At 37.2% G+C, this 22,610-nt stretch overlaps 1 protein-coding gene across 3 annotated transcripts in view; it reads right to left on the bottom strand.

Moving 5' to 3' along the window:
- cacna1hb (calcium channel, voltage-dependent, T type, alpha 1H subunit b) overlaps positions 1-22,610 on the bottom strand; it is a 184,943-nt gene that overhangs the window by 13,188 nt on the left and 149,145 nt on the right. For all 3 annotated transcript variants that reach the window (XM_073949346.1, XM_021475941.3, XM_073949345.1), the window contains exons 21-28: positions 19,688-19,872; positions 16,919-17,045; positions 16,654-16,779; positions 14,057-14,146; positions 9,708-9,900; positions 5,409-5,560; positions 3,925-4,034; positions 792-925 (exon numbers count right to left, since the gene is read on the bottom strand). In XM_073949346.1, the coding sequence (XP_073805447.1) occupies positions 792-925; positions 3,925-4,034; positions 5,409-5,560; positions 9,708-9,900; positions 14,057-14,146; positions 16,654-16,779; positions 16,919-17,045; positions 19,688-19,872 (1,117 nt within the window). The remainder of the gene's footprint in view (positions 1-791; positions 926-3,924; positions 4,035-5,408; positions 5,561-9,707; positions 9,901-14,056; positions 14,147-16,653; positions 16,780-16,918; positions 17,046-19,687; positions 19,873-22,610) is intronic.

Genomic DNA, 22,610 nt, shown 5'->3' with positions numbered 1-22,610 from the left:
TGTAATGAAAAAAAAAATATATACATTTCCTTAAAAACTACTTTTGTAGCATTTTAAATATATTTACTGTCACTTTTGATCAATGCATCCTTGTGAATTAGAATGATTTATTTATAACAAACGAATAAAAGAGACTGCCTAGCATATACGAGTACACCCCTCATAGATCTCTCTTTCAAATAAATATTTCCTTTAGGAAGCTTTACAATATTATATTGTGCATATACATTAGATTAGTCAGTACCAAAGACAAATCTAGAGCTAACAAAATAACTTAAGATAACAGTCCAAAAATGAGTACACCTAAATGAATAGGTTATGGAAAAATAGAGCAATTTAAAAAAAATCATGAGGAATAAAATCTATCAAATTTTGTAGTTTGTCATTTTTCTTTTTGCACTATTTAGTTTGATTTTAAATATATTATCGTTTCATTACTAAATATGTTAGTGAATATTATATATATATATATATATATATATATATATATATATATATATATATATATATATATATATATATATATATATATATGTTTTGTTTAAATGCACCAAAAATATGATCTATATTGACTAAGACATGGATAAAAATAATCATTTTCAAAATGAGGTGTACTCAATAACGCTGAGCGCTGTTTATCTCACTGACTTCAAACTAAATAAAATGAATAAACCATCTGTAAATTTACCCTTACAATAAGAGGTGCTAGGAAAACTGAAACCCTCTTTGCTGTCTTGACACATCTTATATCCTGCAGTATTTCCCCATCTTCAGGGTCATGTATTTATTACCTCTGGCGATCCGCAGCACCCTCATGATGCGGATGATGGTCGGGTTGATGGGTAGAGAAGCATTCAGGTCAATTTCCTCAAGCGTGATGCCCATGATGGAGAGAAGAACAATGGCCAAGTCTAACTGATTCCACCTGACAGAAAAAGACAGAATTAGATAAAGACAAATACTGTTCTTTGCAAGCTTAAAGGCGCACTGAAGATGGAACAACGTTAGCACCTAATATTTTTCATTTAAAAAGAGAAAAGCTTTTAATTTAGGCACCTTTCTGGCTATTTTTCACCCTCACATGATGTCACAGCAGTGTCTCATTACTATTCATGAGTCTACATGGCCTTATCCTATGAGGAGGCCTTGTTTCATTATTATTCATGACACCATGTGACCTTTCTTTATGATAGGCACTTCAAATAGCGAGTTGATAGGATATTAGAACATGGTCGCAAGTTTTTTTGTGTCTGTATAGTGTGAGATGCTGACAGAGTGACAGGCTTTCAATAAGTGACAGACATGTTTGAAGTATTTGCGTGCAACAATCTTTAGGAGGTTTCATAGATTCACTGAGGCTCATTTCGATGAGCTTGACACTGATAGTGTTGCATCCAAGTGTGCCGCAAGCCTGCGTTTGAGTGAAGGTCTCGGCCGTTAGATCGCCCCCTGGGGGCTGGCTGCAGTACAAGTCATAAAGCCCGTCTCCTCCGTGTTAATGAAGGAGACTTGAGCCCAAATAAAAAAAAATATTACACTTACAATAAAATGTCCCGAAAGATGGTTCTGGTCGATTAAGGCACTGGTTATTGTGCTGAAATAGGTGCAGATCTTCATTTTTGTAAACAGTTTGTTTTTAGCAGTAATTTAATGCTGGGCGTGTCATCGTGATTGACTCACTACCCGATTCCAGCCCGAGTCAATCGAGCCAGATGCGGCGGCCGAGCGAGCCGGCGCTGCCGCATGCGAGCCGGAATCAGCCCGCGACGCCGCGAGTAGGTTATGCGCTGCGGTCCGGAGCTGGTGCGATTGAATATATAAAACCCTCATATTTGTTAACGTTATTACATCCATCTGTGTTAATATGACAGCAAACACATGCTGAGAAGTTCGGGGGGCGTGGTTGATTTTACATAAAGCGTTTGGTTGGAAGCTAGACTCCGCTCATTTTCGCGGCTCCTCCTCTGGCTCCATCAGACAGTCCTTCTGCGCATGTCAAGGCTCCAATTTCAGCAGTCTTTTGCGACAGTTTGTGCCCGTCAAGCAGGCGTTTTGCCCTCAAGGCGTTCAATGGGAAAAAGGGCTGTCGCATCGTCCATATTTTTTACAGTCATTGGTTGCATCACAGATACCATCAGTCCTTACTTTCAGATCAGACCACTTGTAAATGTAAACCAGCATCAATAAAAAGAAAGAAAAAGAAAGAAAAAGAAAGCTGTAAAATATTTTTGATGCTAAAGCACATTTGCATATATTGTTTGATTCAGATTGCAAATGCAAAACATTTTATATAAACCCAAAATCAGACAAAAAGGGTTTTGGGGTGGTTAATGTGTTGGTGCTCTTTGCATAAGGAATTTAAAAAGACAAACAACAAAATCATCAGTCCAAGGCAGTCGGAAAGTATGTGAAAAATTTAAAAACGATTTACTAATATGGCTATAATTTAAAAAATTATTAAATAATAGCCATGTTAATAAAGGCTTTTAAATTTGCCTTGGACTGATGATTTCTTTGCAAATCGTTTCTATATTTAGATGTGATGAAGAAGGCATGGAGGAAGTGGTTTTTACATTTATGTAGAAAATAATATTAAAAAAAATATTTTAGTAAGTAACGCGCTCTGCACTGGATTTCAGACCTGCTTTCAGCTGGTCTATTGAGCAGTCTATTTTATTTCCTCAAAATAGCAACGTGCCAACAATGCGCCTTAACACTAGGGGTGTCAAAATTAATCGTTTCTTCGGTGCACCGCGATGCAGACGCGGACAATTCGGTATCGGTTCAATAATAATCATAACCGGTTATTACTGACGTCATTTACCTCATATGCGCTCTGTTGCGAGGGAGGCGATCGCGAGTATTTACAACACTGTAACTACTTAAAACTCATAAACTGTGCACAATTTTACTGTGTGTGTTTGCTGGATCAGTCTTTCACTGACATATACAACAAAAGCTCCTATTTCACTGAGATTGAGAGAATGAAAGTACTCCATTTCTCTCTCTCTCTTTCTCTTTCTCTCGCTCTCTCATACACACACACACACACACACACACACACACACACACAAACACAAACACACAGTGGCCCATTTGACCTGCTGGCGTGGCTTTTCTTCTCCTCTCAGCTGTTTTACAGCGTTACTTCTGGATAAAGAAACGAGCGCGTGTCTGCAGAGTTTTCTCCGCCGTGTCTATCATACATCAGCTGTGATTGCCGCTGCCGCCTGCTGCTTATCAGTGTCACTCATCTGTGAAGAGCGCAGCGCACAAGAGCCAGTCGCAACCGTTTTTGTTGAGGGTGTGACCAATAAAAGAGGTGTAAGAGAACTAGACAAGGATCAGAAAGTGAGCTGGATATTTATATTTGTTTATATTATTTGCTTAATGCTCGTTTTGTTTAAAGTTACAGTTTATTTATCTGACTGTTTGTATTAAACGACAAAATTGAATTACAAATAATATATAAATATACATATATTCATACATTTTAATACAAGAAATGCTGCTGTGAAGAAAATATAAAACTGTGTATGAATAGCACCGCCAATGCACCGTGATGCACCGAAATATCGAATTGAACCGAATCGATGGCATAATAATCGTAACCGAACTGAACAGTGAGACTAGTGTAGGTTCACAGGTCTACTTAACACAACTCTTTTCTTGACCTGAACACCCTGAACACCCAATATGAATGTAATATAATACTTGTAGTTGTTGCTTTTCCCAACACTAGAAACTGTACTGTATATTAATGCAATTAGTTATGATGAGCAATCTGTAATGCCATATGGCACAACAGAGTGACAGCTTTTATCTCCATGTGCTGAATTGTAAAAAAACAAAAAGGTATTAATCAACTTACTGTCAGGGAAAAATGCTGCATTTCTCCATAATGTCCACAAGATGGCGCCTTACCTCTCTTTGAAAAACCTCCTGAAGCCAAAGGCAACCAGTTTGAGTGCTGCCTCGATCACAAAGACCAGTGTGAAGAAATAGTTGCAGTACTTCAGACCTTCATCCAGATACTGAGAAACACAGACACACACAGTCAGAGACCTGGATTATTAAACACTGATCTTAAAATTATATATTTTTGTATGATTCAGGTGTTATTGTGTCAGTGTCATTTCAAAACAAATTTTCTTTTTGTTTAACATAAAATGCATAAAAATGTATCATAAAAAATGTAAATAAAACTAATTTAATGGTTTTAATTTTAACAGAATTATAATATATATATATATATATATATATATATATATATATATATATATATATATATATATATATATATATATATATATATATTTTTTTTTTTTATTTAAGTAAATGTTTTTATTCCATTCAAATCTAAAAGATATGCATATGTATTATTTTTTATTGTAAGATTAAACAGAAAACTGATAATAAATAAAACTGATAATTTACTGTATTTGTTGTTAGGAATTTTGAAGACATTAAATTGTGAAATGTCAGAAAATGAATAATTAAGCAATAATTTACAATGCTTTTGATAGTTTATAATTATATTTTAAAAATAAGACTGTCTCTAAAAAATTATAAGAATGAATAAAACACACAACAGAATAACAGAAAGCAGAAAATACTTACAAAAATAATAACATACTAACATCTACATTAAAATGCATCAATGCAAGACATTACAGGCACTACATCTGCACTGATATGTCATAATGTGTTGACTTAAATAAAAACTCTAATATACCATTGGCATTCATTGCAATCAAACCTATTGCTAGTGTCATTGGCCTGCAGAGGTTTGTATGTATGCAAGTGTAGACCTTCTATTACTAACATTGTGGGTACCAAATGTCCCAACAAATATAGCAATATCCGTACATGTTGACCTTGTGAGAAAAGTTTTTAGTCCCCACAAGGAAAAGTTCTTATAATTCACACATTTACATTTTTTTTTACACATAAGAAAATAAAAATGCACAATGATTTCTGTTAGTTTCAACCCTGCTTCAACACACTAACAGTACCTGTATGTTTCAAACAAGCCTGAAGGACTAGTAAGGATTAGTTTGATCAAGTGTATTTAATTAGGGTTGGAACTTAACTGTGCAGAGCTGCTGTGCTTCAGGAGCTGAGTTTGACACCTATGGGTTAAGGCAGTGTTTCTTTGTCTGTCACACCTATTAAAGGTCTTTCAAGTCTCTGCTAATGAGCTGATGATAGAAACCAGTTGTGTATGGTTAAGAAGACACGGAAATGTGCAGAGCTGGTGCTCCTCCAGGAACATGGTTGAGAAACACTGGGTTCAGGGAATTTAATATACAGTTTTTACGATATAAGAATCATTATGTCTATGGGAAGTCCCCATAAAGATAGTTGTACAAGTGTGTGTGAATGGGAGAGAGAGAGATCCAACAAACCTTGGGCTGTCTGTAGTGCTCCATTGACATTGTGAGTACATTAATGGCGATGATGATGGTGATGAAGAGGTCCAGATAATGACTGGTGCAGAGTGTGTGAATATAGAGGCGTGTTGGAGAGTAGTCTGCATAGTACGGTCTCTGCAGGGCCTCTGAAAGACAGAAAACACACAGAGAGAGAACAATAGAACAACTCCACCAGGAAATATCCAGGTCATTCAGGTACACACACACTCTGAACGTCCTCGGCAAACATTTTACGCATAAAAACTGTAAAAACGCCTTTGAATCAGACACACTCAAAAAATGATGATTGTTTGTTCAAACTGCTTATTTAAAATGAGCTGAAACAATACAATTGATTAGGTTTTTTTGGGACAACTTAATTGTTTTATGTTCAATCCCAACCCAGGCTCATTGCGGATAAGTACCCAGGTCTACATTTCTGGGGACAGCGAAAAGCGTAACCGGCGGTGTGGCTGATTGCAGTTTTTGTTTTTGCAAATCCAGTAGAAGCCACTGTGTAGCTCTCAAATTTCTCTTGTGTGACCTCTTCTTGCATAAATCCACCAGAGGGCGCAATTTACACTTCAGCCAACCAGGCCAGCTTACTGTCGACTGACTGACTGACCGACCTACTCACTTCCCCTCACCATTCTCAACCGATAGCATTTTCAAAAGTAACCTAGAAAAAGAAAAAAACGTTGCAGCTGCGTGATTTTTTATTTATTTATTTAATTGTTTTGCTTTTGTTTTAGCTGCTTTCTAGAACCGCTCTTTTGATGAATGACTGGAAAAGACTAATGCAGAAGTGGCAGACCTGTATGGTGAGCCAAGCCCGGTCACAGAAATAAAGAGGAACCAGTTAAGATGGCTGGGCCACTTAGAGAGATTGCCTGAGCAAAGCTGTTAGGAACGTGTACAAGCTAAAGCCGGAAGGAAGGAGACATCCTGGCAGGCCATGGAAGAGGTAGTTAAATGACATAGAAGAAAATCTATGTAGGTGTGTGTGCTTGGAGTTATTGAGCATTGGATCGGGAGGCTGGAGGGGAGTGGTTGTAGAGGCCAAGGCTCTACAAGGACCATAGTGTCACTAGAAAAAAGAAGAAGAAGAAGGCTCTTTTGCTGGACTCAAACCCTGTCATCATGATCAACTCGGCTCCACGTTCCAAGTCCGCTGATGTATTTGGCAAGCCACTGGGAAAACTGCTGGTAGTGTAAAAAGGAACAGAAGCCATCTGAGGCATCGTAACGCCCCGTAGCAATCGTTTTAAAGATATAATACAGCCAGATGTTCCTCTGGATACATAATTTGCGCTCTCCAGAAATGTAGACAGAGGTACGTATCCACAATGAGCCTGTGTTGTTCAATCCACTTAAATTTGTAAAAGCTAATAATTTAACCAACCCAGGCTCATTCTGATTATGTACCGCTATATACATTTCTGAAGAGAGCAAAATACATCACAGGAGCTACTTTTTGGCAGTTTTGTTTTCGAGAATTCACCAAGGGCCGCTGTGTACGCTTTTTCAGATCTCAAATTACTTTCGCAAGTGCCATTCGTGACGGCTGTTCCCACGTAAATCCATCAGAGGCTGCTGTCGACTGACTTACTGACTGATTAACCAACCGACCGATGTTCCCACCCTTCCCTAAATCCAACCAATAGTATTTGAAAAAGCACAGATTAACCCGCCCACCCATTAACGTACGTAAACCCAACCACATTGTTTTGAAAAGCAATCAAGAAAAGTAAAAGCCCTCGCCTGATTTTTAACTGTGCGGCGAGAGCGTCAAAATTCACGACATTGATCTCGTACTTAAAGGGGCCGTTGCAGCATATCATATCGGTTACATTCCCGCATAAAACATGCTTTATTAGCATGAAAATGTTGCACACTTTTGATCAAATTCATTTAACAATGGAGGATCAAGTTGCATGTGTTGTGGCTTTGCTTCACTTAATTATCCATATGTCCATATGTCTGAAATATTCTGAAGCTGCAACTGTTATATATTGTCGTATGAGATTCCCACTTTAGGAAAAAAAAAAAAAAACATTATTGCACATCAGTAACTCGCCATGCACTAACTTTTTAAATGTATGTTCCTGTAAGAAAACACTGCAAATAATTGGAAATCCGGCGACCGCAATAATCAAACCCTTGTGTTCTCTGTGTTCTCTGGACTCCTCTCAAGCGGTGGGCTTCAACATTCCGATTGCTTGCAGCCGAACCACGTCATAGCCAGGGCCGGCGCGTCCATAGAGGCGACTCAGTGACCTTCTAAGGCTGCCTAGGGCGGCAGAATAGAGAGGGCGGCGTCCCCGACACTACCCTCACTTCTCGCGCCCTTAGTTTTATCTGCATCTAGGGCGGCAGAATACAGAGGGCGGCATCCCCGACACTACCCTCACCTCTCGCAATATATCCGTGTCTAGGGCGGCAGAATAGAGAGGACGGCATCCGCGACAGCTCCCTCAACACCCCCCCTCCCCCCACGCCCCGCTTCCACTTTAGGGTTGAGGGCGGCGTGACCGTCCTTTGCCTTGAGCGGCAGTTCAGCTTGCTCTGGCCCTGGTCATAGCTCATAAACATTAAGTTAACTTGATTTCAACTCTCCTCGGCGAAGATGCGCCATACTGCGCCTCGCCGCTTATTGCCACCAGCTCCCATTGAAAATGAATGATTTCCGGCAACCTTGATGCTCTCGCCGCTTTCGGTTTAAATGTACAGAAACACATTTTCAGATCTGACCACATTCTCACCCTGTTATTTACTTGTTTATTTCATTTTTTTCACTTTTGTTTTTGTCTTACCCGCTTTCTGGAACTGTTCAAAGGACTCAAACCCCATCGTCGCGGTCAACTCCTATCTGCATCTCAAGTTCGCCAACGTACGTGTCGAGTTACCGGAGAAAATAATAAAAGTGGAAAAGCTGTTCATATGAAGGTAAGTGGTCAGCTGGTAAGTATGAAAAGGAACAGCGTCATACTGCCCTGTAGCATTCATTTTAAAGACTAATTCCAGTCATATGTACTTCTGGCTACATAATTCGCAATCTTCAGAAACGTATATAGGGCTACGTTTTCAGAATGAGCCTGTGTTGAATTTAACTTAATGCTTCATGTTGAAGGAAGTCAATTGTGTGAAACCTAGCGTTTTCAGTGTATGCTAATATTCTCAGGACTTGCTGTGTTTCCGTCGAAATAACTCAAGGGCAGGAAGTGTGCAGTTAGAGTACTGTATAGGCTACTTTGTTGTTCCTGTCAAACATAAGCACACTGACCCAGTTTTTTGGTCTGGCCTGCAAATCGCTAACGTAGCACTGTTTGAGTGTGTGTGTATGTCACAGTTAGCAAACAGTCGAGTCATCTGAGGGACGTTATAAATGTCCAGCCAAGCGTCCCCGCACATCCATCACCGCTCAAGACGGCTCAAGGTGTCTTTGAGAGAGGCTTTCTGAGAGAGACAGTGAGGCCTGGAGATAACTAATGCACTTCAGGTACACACTGTTAACAGTTTCCTGTAGAATCTATAGTAACATACTGGCAGAAGATCGCTAGTAACTTACTGTAAATCAAAATTACCGTATTTACATTTACAGCGCCATTTACATTCACCGGCCACTAGGTACACCTGGCCATAGGGTATGTGTGTGAATGAGTGTGTTTCCCAGTAGTTGGTTGCGACTGGATGGGCATCCGCCACTTAAAAACATATTCCGCAATAGTTGTCAGTTCATTCCGCTGTGGCATCCCCTGATAAATAAGAGACTAAGCTGAAGGAAAATAAATGAATGAATGTTTTTGTGTTACCTGACTAGTACTTGTAAATAAAGGTGTTTGTTAATTATGAGCAAAGCACAGGATTAAAGTGGGATTTGAGACAGGAGTAAATGGTTTTACTCTGACTTATAATTATGTGTCTCTAGTCTAATTAAACGCTGGTTATGTGGTTTTGAAGCCAAGTAAAGTCAAAGGGGCTTTTGAAGAACACGAGCTCTGGAAATCACTACTAATTGTCAATTCCTCAAGCTAAGCATACATGACAGCAATTAAACCGTGCTGTGCCAACTTTGTGTGATGCAATAAAGATACAAATAATAAATCCTGTTTGTCCCATGCTACTTTTATGGCAACCGGCAGTGATATGCACAAAATATGCTGTTGCCCTCTGCTCCAGTGAATATTAAAATGCCAGAAAAAAGTAAGAAAAATGTCCCGAAATACATTTCGCTTTCAGTGTCGGCTCAAAATTTATTATGTTGTTATTCATGCAAAAAAAAAGCACACTCACTCCTGCGTTTCTTCTCCATGCGCTTCTGTCTTTTCTCCTCTCTCCGTCTGGCTTCCTCTTCCTCCTGATCTTGTCTACACTTGTGGAAGTTCTCCACCACCACGCCAACAAACATGTTCAGCACAAAGAAGCTGACGATCAGCAGGAAGGAGATGAAGTACAGAAGCATCCAGGGATTATGATTGCGTATGGGCTACAAAAACAGAAGAAATAAAAATAGAGATCAATTAAAAAATCATCATGTGTACATCTTTTTCAATGAGCCATCGAATATTGTGTAGTGCATGCAATTACTATAATCACATATGAAATAAGCATATTAATCAAATTACTACATTAGAATTGTATATAAATGCCCTAGTATTACTTTGTAGAAATGCTCAACATTTATTTAGTTATATTACAATAATTCTACATATTGTTTAATCTCACTAATTCAGGTCATTCCTTCATTCATTTTCCATAGTCCAGCTTAGTCCCTTCGGCTTAGTCTGTATTTCAGTGTATTTCAACTATTCCAGAATATATATTACACAGCAGATGCCCTTCCAGGCGCAATCCAGTATTAGGAAACACCCATACACACTCATACACTACAGACAATTTTAGCTTATTAAATTAACCCAGAAACTCACACCAACACAGGGAGAACATGCAAACTCCACACAGAAATGCCAACTGGCCTTGAACCAGTGACCTTCTTGTTGTGAGGCGACAGTGCTAATCACTGAGCCACCCCCCTAATTCAGGTAATTGGAAACGATCTGACTTTTGTACATTAAATTTATGTACATTTTAATTGAATAAACAAAAACAACTGTCTGCTTTCTCTTTAAAAGCCTCTCTTCAAAGGCTTGATGCTTGAACTTTCAGGATTCAGTTTCTTTAGTGTTAACTCTTATGCCATGTGCCAAATTGGTGAGAATTTATATTTTTAAAATTAAAAGAAAATGTCACATTTAAATGATGTAGATGTCTGCTGAAAAAAGTATTATTAGATGCTCCCAAAAGCTGAAGGGAAGAAAATCACAGTAAAAAATGTTAAGTCAGTACAACAACAGTAAACATAATCCTTATTTGCTTTTGCTTTTTCTTGTTCACTCAAATTTGAAAACATCAGCTGCACTGACCTAAAATGATTAGTCAGTAATACAAAAAACATTTAGTTGAGTTAACAGATTGAATTACTCTGTAACAAAACTTTTTAAGTTTTGTGTCTGTAGAACTGGAATGCCTAAAAATGTGTGAAAAAAAAACAATCCTTATTTCTTTTTGTTTTTTCTCATGTACTCAACATTTTTTATTATAATTTTTTCACTTTTCATTGATAGGACAGTAGATAGTATAGACAGGAAAGAATTAGCATAGGACCTCAAGGCGGGAATTGAAATCTGTTTGCCGTGAACACCATGTGACATGTGTCGACGCACTAATCACTACACCATTGGTGCTGATGTGTACTCAACTTTTAAAAATATCAGTTGCACTGACCTAAAATGTCTGAAGTTGAGTGAACAAAAAAACTCATTTGTAAAATTGGTACAAAGAAAAAATACATTATCAGAACAAATAAACAAAGTTTAATTGAAAAAAACAAACAAACAGTAATGCATGCTTTACATGTGAAGCATTACAAAGCATTTTCCCCTTTTGTCCTGCCATGTTTTGATCCTTGTCTTAGCTATTGTTGTTTTAACTGCTGTCTTGTTTCTAATTCTGTGTCTAATAAATGTTTTGTTAAAATTTATCTCTGGTTTAGTTTTATTTTCAATCAAACTATGTTTGTTTGTTATGATAACGTATTATTTTTTATAATGTACCAATTTCCACCAGTACCATTTTTTTGTTCACTCAACTTCAGATATTTTAGGTCAGTGCAACGAATGTTTTAAAAAAGTTGAGCATGCGAAACAAAATAAAAGGAAATAAGGATTATGATTTTTTGTTCACTCAACTTCAGGTATTCTAGTTCTGCAAACAAAAATGTTCTCCAAATGTTTTTTAACAGAGTAATTCACCTCTCCAGAAAACTAATAATCTGTTAACCCAAATAAATGTCTTTTTTTGTATTACTGACAAATTATTGTAGGTCAGTGCAGCTGATGTTTTCAAAAGTTGAGTGAACAAGAAAGAGTGAAAGGAAATAAGGATTATATATATATATATATATATATATATATATATATATATATATATATATATATATATATATATATATATATATATATATATATATATATTTGTTGTACTGACTTTATTTTTTGTTGTTAAATACTGAAATATACTTATACATTTATTAGGTACACCTAAGAATTTACTTACCCAATTTAGACATGCTAAATTGTGTAAAGTGCATAGTGCATGTGTGTGAATGTGTGTGAATGAGAGTGTATGGGTATTTCCCAATGATGGGTTGCAGCTGGAAGCGAATCCGCTGCATAAAACAGGTGCTGGATAAGTTGGCGGTTCATTCCACTATGGCGATTATCAACGGTACTAAGCCAAAAATTAAATGAGATAATGAATGAATAATTTGCTAATTTAGCATTTTTGTAGAAACTAATGTTTTTTTTTTTTTACTTATTTTAATTTTAAGTTAAGAATACAATATTGCATAAAGTAAAATACAGTGCAAAATTGTATTTGTTTGCATGATAGTCCATTAATTTCTAGCTACCTTTATGATTGTAAATACATGTAGAGAACAAAAAAACATCCTTAGGACACATAAAAGAGGAAAGAAAGATATAATACAAAAGAAAAAATGGGACAATAAGGCAAACTGGAAAAAGTAAGGAGTGACCTTAATCATAACAATATGACTCGCTATTAAAGGCATGACAGGAGTCCATCTCTTTAGGAGAAACTATGATGTGAAAGAACTCTTTAACGCCAAAAGTTCAAAAGAACAGCATTTATTAAAATTTGTAACATTTTGTAAATCTGTTATATCCCAATTGCATGCCTTTACAATTTTTCTTTTAAAAAGAAATTAATAATTTTATTTTGGAACAGTACAAAAGTGCAACCCAGGCTCATTCTGAAAACGTACCCCTATATACATTTCTGGAGAGCACCAAATATATCCAAGGAGGTACATTTTTTGCACATGTTTAATGAATCCACCAGAGGTCATTGTGTATGCTTTTTGAGATCTCAAATTTCTCTCGTGAGTGCCATTAGGGTATGTTGTTCTTGCGTAAAGACTGATCGACTGACCCACTCTCTAACCAATAGTGTTTTCAAAAGCACTGACTGATCAGCCCACCCGCCTTACCTAAACCCAACCGACAGTGTTTTAAAAAGCAATCCAGAAAAAGAAAAGCCCTTGCATAATTTTTACCACGTTTTCAGATTTTACCACATTCTCACCCTGTTTTTGGCTTCTGTTTTTGTCTTACCTGCTTTCTGAAACTGCTCTTTGCTGGACTCCAACCCCATCATCATAGTCTGCTGACTACACGTTGAGCTACTGAACAAACTGGTAACAGCGGGAAAGCCGTTCATACAGAGGTAAGCGATCAACTGGTAAACGTGAAAAGGAATGGCGTCATATCGCCCTGTAGCGTTCGCTTAAAAGAAGAAATGCAGCCATACGTACTTCTGGCTACATAATTTGCGATCTCCAGAAATGTACAGTATATAGGGCTACGCTTTCAGAATGAGCTGATGTTATATATAAGTGATAGTAAAACATTTTCACATCATAATGTGAAGGCAACTTTGTTGAAAGTTGAAAGCTGCAAGTTGCATTACTTATAAAGTTTAAAAGAGCAAAACATTTGGGAGAAATAGAAAGTGGCGAGAGGCCATCTGCAAGAAAGCAATTTCAGAAAATGTGACAGGAAGAAAGTGCATAATGTAATGGAAACTGTGCTGCTCTTATTGTATATTCAACACAATTGCTATTTGTCACTGCACAAAAAGATGGGACGGTGTAAAGGACACTATATAAACCAGTAGTGTTGAGACGGTTATTGTCCGTGAGAGAGGGAGAGAGAAAGAGAGAGTATATAAGATCTCTCAGTGGATTTAAATGATGAATGTTCTGTCTCTCCTCCTCAAGCTGCTCATTTTGGTGTCCTCCACTGTATTTTTATCTCTCTCTCCTATTCCTTCAGTTTCAGAGCTGAATTAATCACACGCTCGCTTTACCTAAAAACCTGCTTCTGCCTTTTGTGATTGTGTCACTTGAGCTTCTGGGAAGGAAAAAAAAAAAAGGTAAACACTCCTGTGCCTGTGTTTCCTTTAGTTATAACAGACAGATTCAGAGTGTGGTGTAAGTGTTTTCGCATCGAGTATAGTTATCTGAAGAACTGGCACACACACACACATGCACACAAACACACCTGTTGGTCCACAGCTACGGCATCTAATCCATCGTACATGATGTTGACCCAGCCGTCTTTAGATGATAGGACGAATAACGACATCAGCGCCTGCGAAACATTGATAAAATGGATTAATGTGAGCAAGAGAATATTACTATGACACTGTCAACAGTATCAACGTCTGTAAAGCGTTGAAGACAAGGTGAGATAAACGCTGTTGCTTAACTGAGTGACACTATTCAGCAAAAATAAAAAATATATAATTGATGGGGTAAAGGGGTGGTTTGGCTGGGAGTGATCGGTAAGTGAATTAAGAATGGTGGTGGGGGGGAGTTGGGGATTGGGGGTGATTGTTAAGTAAACTGAGGGGTGGCAGGATTTGTGGAGGAAGCATCCATGCATCCATCCCTACATATATCTATCTAGATATGCATCCATCTGTCCGTGCATCCATCCATCCATCCATCCATCCATACGTCTGTCTGTCTGTCTGTCTGTCTGTCTGTCTGCCTGCCTGCCTATCTATCCATCCATCCATCCATCCATCCATCCATCCATCCATCCATCCATCCATCCATCCATCCATCCATCCATCCATCCATCCATCCATCCATCCATCCATCCATCTATCTATCTATCTATCTATCTATCTATCTATCTATCTATCTATCTATCTATCTATCTATCTATCTATCTGTCCGTCTGTCCGTCAATCCGTCCGTCAATCCGTCCGTCCATCCATCCATCCATCCATCCATCCATCCATCCATCCATCCATCTATCTATCTATCTATCTATCTATCTATCTATCTATCTATCTATCTATCTATCTATCTATCTATCTATCTATCTATCTATCTATCTATCTATCTATCCGTCCGTTCGTCCGTCAATCCGTCCGTCCATCCATCCATCCATCCATCCATCCATCCATCCATCCATCCATCCATCCATCCATCCATCCATCCATCCATCCATCCATCCATCTATCTATCTATCTATCTATCTATCTATCTATCTATCTATCTATCTATCTATCTATCTATCTATCTATCTATCTATGTTGATATCCATCCATCCATCCATCCATTTATCTTTATTCTGCAAACTACAGACAATTTTTTATTAATTTAAAATAAAAATGAGTCATCTGAAACATTGTTTTCATGAAATAAAAAAGACAACATGTTTTCAGACATTTATACAAATTTTTATACAACAGTCCCAGTATTCTACCTTCAGAAGAATTAAGAAATCTTTATTTCGTAGAATAAACATAATGAATCACAACCCAGGCTCATTCTAAAAGATCTCAAGTTTCTCTTGCTAGTGCTATACGGGTCTGCTCTTCTTGCGTAAATCCACCAGAGGTGGCTTTCGACTGACTGACTTACTGACTGACCGAACCGCCCATTCACACCCTTCCCTAAACCCAACCGCTAGTGTTTTCAAAAGCACCGATTGACCCGCCCACTCACTTCCCTAAACCCAACCGACAGTCTTATAAAGCAATAAAGAAAACCCCTCGTCTGATATTTACCACGTTTTCAGATTTTACCACATTCACAGTCTATTATTTGTTTGTTTATTTTATTGTTTGGCTACTGTTTTTGTATTACTTTCTGGAACTGTTCATCACCGGACTCAAACCCCGCCATCGTGATCAACTTCTCTCTTCAACTCCAGTCTGCCAATGTACATGGCGATCTACTGAATAAACTGGTAACAGCAGGAAAGCAGTCTATACGGAGGTAAGCGGTCAGCTCGTAAACGCAAAAAGGAACGGCATAGTACCGCCCTATAGAGCTCGCTTTAAAGACCAAATGCAGCCATATGTACTTCTGACTACATAATTTGCGATCTCAAGAAATGTATATAGGGCGACATTTCAGAATGAGCCTATGTTGATGAATAATCATCATCACTTTCAATCAAAACAAATAAAAGCATTTGTTATTCTGACCAATTGTCTTTTTTTAACAATTGAAAAAATTATATCACACCCTTATAGAATGAAACAAACGTTAACATTTTACTTAAGGCCATATCTAATAAATTCAGTAAATCCAAAAACTATCAAAAAAACTATCAAGTGGACTCTTATTTCCTTAGGTACCACACACACACACACACACATATATATATATATATATATATATATATATATATATATATATATATATATATACAGTATATGTGTGTGTTACTGTCACTAAAACAATTACTGTGTACCCTGTGAACCAATAAAAATGAGCATTTATTATGGCCTGTCAGAGCATGACAGATATTCAAATTACTTAAAAATGAACCATATGTTAGATGCTAATGTGAAGAAATTACACCAGGGCATTAAAGCTGCCCAGACATCACATATGCAACAATAGGAATGAGAAAGCATGTCCAGCAGATCCCTGTCATCTTGATGAAATGTGCTTGTGTGACCTGAATCTCAAACATAAAGGGCTGCTTGAACGCTTTGGAAAAAAGGGCAAATGAGAAGGTTGATTGTTTAATAAAATATGCTAGTAATGCCTCCAGTGCACATAATTCAATCTTTATGAATACCCTGTTAAAGTCTATGTGTATGTGTGTGTGTTTTTGTGAGTGTGTCCTACCTGACCCAGGTTATCAAAGTTGTACTTCCGACGGATCCATTTGTATTTAGCCTGCAGGCACTCTGATTTATTGGTGATATTTCTAGTGTCAAAGCCTTCACAATGATAAAACTTCCCCTTAAAGAGCTGAAAAATGAACAACAGCTTACATTTAGACAGCAGCAATGCAAATAAACTGCTAATTACAATGCTAACAATTGATCTGATCTGCATAAACATTAATGAATGTCACTAAGCAATGTTTTAGACTCGGGTTTATGCGTACCTGAACTCCCAGAATGCCAAAGACAATGAAGAAAGCACAACAGATCAACACAATATTCCCAATAGGTCTGAGAGACGTGATCAATGTTTCAACAACCAGCTTCAGTCCAGGAGCTCTGCTTATGACCCTGATAAGACACACACATACACACACACACATATTCAGTGTTGCAACAGTATCTGAGCTCAATGCAGGCGCACTGAACTAGAAAGAAGCTGTTAATAAAAGGGCTCAGCGTTGCACAACACGCTGACGTGCAAGATGTTCTGCGGTGTTAGCCTTGAAATGAACAGAAGTCAGCTCAGCACAATATTGCCGTGTTTGAGAGATGCTCTGTTTTGTTCAAATGTGTCTAGTGGAACAGTTTTCCTGACAATGACAGAAGATTAAATGTGATTTCAGCACCGCGGACAGTGGCAGAACAAACTTTGTGGGTGCACGTGTTTTCTCTTGTTCAAAGTCAGAGCTGGGGTGACTCAACTTTTGGTTTGAAGTGCAAATTAAATATGAAGGGTTTTTTTTATATTGCATATACAACTTAATCCTTATGCGTACTTAAAGGTATAGTTCACCCCAAAATGAAAATGTCCTGTTAACTTTCTCATCCACAAGTAATTCAAGATATAGCTGCATATTTTTCTTCAGTAGTACATTAAATAAGGTTTTTATTTTGCTAAATCCAGGGTCCTTGGTTATTCATTTAATTGCAGGGAGTGGTGACAGGTTTTTTAGATTGATAATAAACGCATACAAACAAGTCAAAATCAATAGCAATGGCTCCTGATAATACAGTGAGGTCTTGCAAAGAAATTACTTACAATATAGCTATAATTCACAGCCATTTTGGATCACATCAGATTTTAGATGACTTGAGGATGAGTAAATTAACAGGAAATTATCCTGATGATATGATAGGAAATATGGTTTTAAAAAGCTTTTTTTTATAGTTTTTTGTCTTTTACATAAAAAAATATACATTATTAAACACAAACAGCATAGATTTAGCAAAAAGGTTTTAAAGAATAGTGTTGGAGATTCAGCTTCCCTTTAATGTTCTCATTTTTATGAAAAACATTTGAAGTTCTAAAGCATCTGTTTCCTTGAAAAAGACGTGATAGTGTCATTCGAAAATGAATGGGAAATGACGTTAGCCCCTTTCACACAGTGATACCGGTAAATATCCGGAAAATTTCCGGAACGACTTTACCGGTATATTCAACAAAGCGCTGTTCACACAGGCGAGGACGTTACGGAAATTTTCCGGAAAAGAGCATTCACACATCCATTCCAAAATACCGGTAAATTCTGACATCATTCACCACAAATGAGCTTTAAACGGCTGCGCTTGTGTTTGTAATCATATGACTAAATTACAAACTCTGTGGATGATCAATATTGTGAACAACTTTCGCAGGATCACTTTCGCATGTCGAGATGCTCATAATATGTGCGTGTACAGGCGCTCACAGGCTGTTTTACAGGCACACGCAAAGCTTGAAGGTAAACAAACAACGGCTTATCATAAGCATCTCATCGATGATTATTTACACAGTTGGCATTAAGAAGAACATATAAACGTGATCTGACTATCTTCTAGCAGCTAAATGTGTCTGGAAAAATATTCAAAGGCTTTTATTCTCACAAACCGCGCGGACGTAAATGCGTCTGACTGTTGTGATTGGCTTAAGCAGACGTTTCACGTCAGCACGTTCTAGACATGCACGCGCTTATTACGGCAATCTTCCATCTGCATTCACACAGCGCAGCATACCGGCAAATTGCTGGTAATGTTACAACTTCTTTTTCCGGAAAATAGCCAGAACGAATTTACCGGTATTTTCAAAAAGGACCTGTTCACACATACAACCTTTCCGGAAAATTGCCAGCAATTTTCCGGAAAGGTCTGTATGTGTGAAAGGGGCTGTTTCTTTTTAATATAGTCAGTCATGAACTGAGGTGGGCTGGTCTAAGGCTTGAAACTCCGGGGCTGAAAAGGAGTCTCACTCTGGCCCTGTCAGAGTGTGGCTTGTGTGTACCATACATACTGTAAGAGGTATTAATTTATTTATTCATTTATTAAATTAGTTATTGAACTAGTTCTTCCATTAAAAAAAACATAATTTTAAACAGCTGCTTAACAATGAGCGAGTTGTGTTTTAGACACAATATTGTGTGTTATTTATTTGTTTATTTGCGCAGAATAAAAATGATCAAACTGAAAATTGTTTATACAAAAAATAAATTAAGGTTACTCTTTATTTTAAAGTGTCTTTGTTACATTCATATAATGATGAAGGAATATTAATTAACTCTATGTAGTTAGGGTTAGACTGCGGGTTAGGTTTAGGGTTAGTTACATGTAATTGTTTTTATCATAAATAAATGTAATTAGTACATGGATCATACGCAACAAGTATGCAAAGTGTTTCCAAAATTAGTTTTATCAACTCTGCCACACGCTGATATGTTTTAAGCTATTGCTTATTAACCATAACATTTAAGTCAATCATTTCAGCCATGCAAATCTGTTTTTAAACAAATATCCCACACACAGTTTACAACGTTAGATTCATTTTGGGTCTCTCGAGCTCCAGTCACAGTTCAAACTCATTGGACTGTAAGAGAGCAGTGCCAACATTCTACTAAACATTCCAATTGTGCTCCACGGAAGAAGCCCCTTGAAGAATATTACAACAGCCTACAAAAGAGGACTTAATGTACTTCAACACATTCATAAACACCCACACAGAGCTTCAATAAAAGTCTTACCTCAAGGGTCGGAGTGTTCTTAGCAGCCGAAGAACTCGCAAGATGCCCAGAATCCTGTTCCCGCCAGAGGAGGCAAGAGAGACCAGAATATCCACGATAGACACAAACACCAGAAAACCATCCAGAACATTCCAGCTGCTCTTCAGGTACGAGCCTGGACCGGCATACAGCCCAAGAGAAACCACCTAGAGCAACAACAACAACAACAACAACAACAGCAGCATTATAATATCACTGGTTATATTTGCATGTTTTGATGAGCATTTGTGAGTGTTTTTGCAAAAAACAAAAAACATGTTAGATAGAAAACAACTGCGGGGGATATTTTTATTTTAAAAGATGTGAACAACTTTGGTAACACTTTAGCTTAAGTCACAATGTTTGCTATTAACTACTGGCTTGTTAATGTACCTGACTATTATTAAGATATTAATTGTTTATTATTAGTTATAAAGCATGATCTTATTCTGCATCCCTAATCCTATTCAAAACCTAAACCCAACTTCTACCTTACTAAATATTAATAAGCATTAATACGTTAGTAGAGCTAGTTAAAGGTTTGTTAATACCATGAATTGTGCTTAAATAGAATTACTTTAACTGGTAAAAAATATGAGTTACTAGTTATTTACTTAAAGTTATTATCTACTAAAGTTATGGTAACTAATAACCTTATTTTTTATGATTTTGATTGTAATTCAATAATGTGCAACTTTTGTAAAGCTGCTTTAAAACAGCAATTATTAGGGCTACACGATATTGAAAAAAATCTGACATTGCGATATTTTGTATTTCTGTGATATGTGTGTGTGTGTGTATATATATATATATATATATATATATATATATATATATATATATATATATATATATATATATATATATATATATATAAAAATATACACATCGCGATGTGGCATTTGTTTCCAAAGAGAAAAACATTTGAAACCACTAAATAATAAAAATAGGAAGTGATTTTTGAGCGAAGTATCTCTTTAAAGACGCATTCAGGCAATAAACACCATTATAATGAAACTCTGCATTGATTATAATCAACTATAATCCCAACTTAACATTGCATATCTTTGCGATGTGACTATTGCAGATGCACACACTGTGATATCGATGCTGAAAGGATGTATTGTGCAGCCCTAATAATTACTGTGAAAAAGCGCTATACAAATAAACTTGAATTGAATTAAATGAAATGTGACTTCAAATAAGGTGTTACCAAAACATTTACTAAAAAATTTCCTCCAAAAAATTTAAAATTGACAACAGGACTATCCAGCAGATAATCTACAATATACTGTGTCAAATGACTCAGATCAAAATGATTTAGTTCAATTACCATCATAAACGGTCACACTAGAAAACCTGACAGTGTACAAGCTGCTTTATTGACGTCCTTTTGCAGTTGAAACACTGATTAAGAGATTACATGAGACACACATCATGCACTTCAAGACATAATATCCCCTCTTTGCTTTCCTTTGGGATATTTTTTTTTTTTAAATGGATGAAAAATGACAGGGGAGGATTCTTTTTATAAGATGAGTGCATATAAACCACAATGTAAACACTTTTATTAAATAAATTCTTTATGCGCAACCAAATAAAACTCTGAAAGTGACTTTGCCTCAACACATTATGTGATTTGATAACTGCTCTAAACAGCAGATAAATCTTTAACGCCTGTCTCAAAATGAAGTCTGTCATCAAAATGATTTCGTTAAATTACCACAGAGAGCTGTCACATGAGAAAGCATGACAGTGTACAAGCTGTTTTATTGAGTGTGTCGTCTGAGCAGGAAGTGATTTATTACACATTATTTCTGAGGACGAAGTGATTTATTATCATTCAGTTTCCCAGTTAGTGAAGGTTTGAACACATGAGGTGAAATAATGTAATATTCCAATTGTCATAATAGTAAAATTCACAACTTAAAAAAATACTGTAGCCTTATTCCTAAATGGATTAAATTCATTTATTTCCTCAACAAAATACCCCATAATGACAATGTGAAAAAAGATTTTTTGAAAATGTGGCAAATTTATTAAAAAATTAAAAAACCTGAAAAATCACATGTACGTAAGTTTTCACAGCCTTTGCCGAGAAGCTCTAAATTGAGCTCAGGTACATTCTGTTTCCACTGATCATTCTTAAAATGTTTCAGCAGCTTAATTGTTCACCTGTGGTAAATTCAGTTGATTGGACATGATTTGATAAGGCATACACCTGTCTATATAAGGTCCCAGGGTCGACAGTGCATGTCAAAGCACAAACCAAGCTTGAAGACAAAGGAATTTTCTGTAGACCTCTGAGACAAGATTGTCTCAGGGCACAAGGCTGGTGAAGGTTACAGAAAAAATTCCGCAGCTCTGAAAGTTCCACTGAGCACAGTGGCCTCCATCATCTGTAAGTGGAAGATGTTTGGAACCACTAGGACTCTTCCTAGAGCTGGCCGTCCATCTAAGCTGAGTGATTGGGGGAGAAGGGCCTTAGTCAGGGAGGCGATCAATAACCCGATGGTGACTCTGTCTGAGCTCCAGTGTTTTTCTGTGGAGAGAGGAGAACCTTAAAGAAGGACAACGGCATGGTAACGGTATGGTAGATTGGCTAGACGGAAGCCACTCCCCGCCTGGAATTTGCCGAAAGGCATCTGAAGGACTCTCAGACCATTAGAAACAAAATTCTCTGGTCTGATGAGACTAAAATTAAACTATTTGGAGTGAATGCCAGGCGTTACGTTTGGAGAAAACCAGGCACCGCTCATCACCAGGCTAATACCATCCCTACAGTGAAGCATGGTGGTGGCAGCATCATGCTGTGGGGATGTTTTTCAGCAGCAGGAACTGGAAGACTAGTCAGGATAGAGGGAAAAATGAATGCAGCAATGTACAGAGACATCCTGAATGAAAA

Source organism: Danio rerio, chromosome 1 (assembly GCF_049306965.1).
Source record: "Danio rerio strain Tuebingen ecotype United States chromosome 1, GRCz12tu, whole genome shotgun sequence".
Taxonomy (NCBI): Eukaryota; Metazoa; Chordata; class Actinopteri; order Cypriniformes; family Danionidae; genus Danio; species Danio rerio.
The sequence above is the reverse complement of the archived record's forward strand: the minus strand, read 5'-3'. Positions and strand labels throughout refer to the sequence as shown.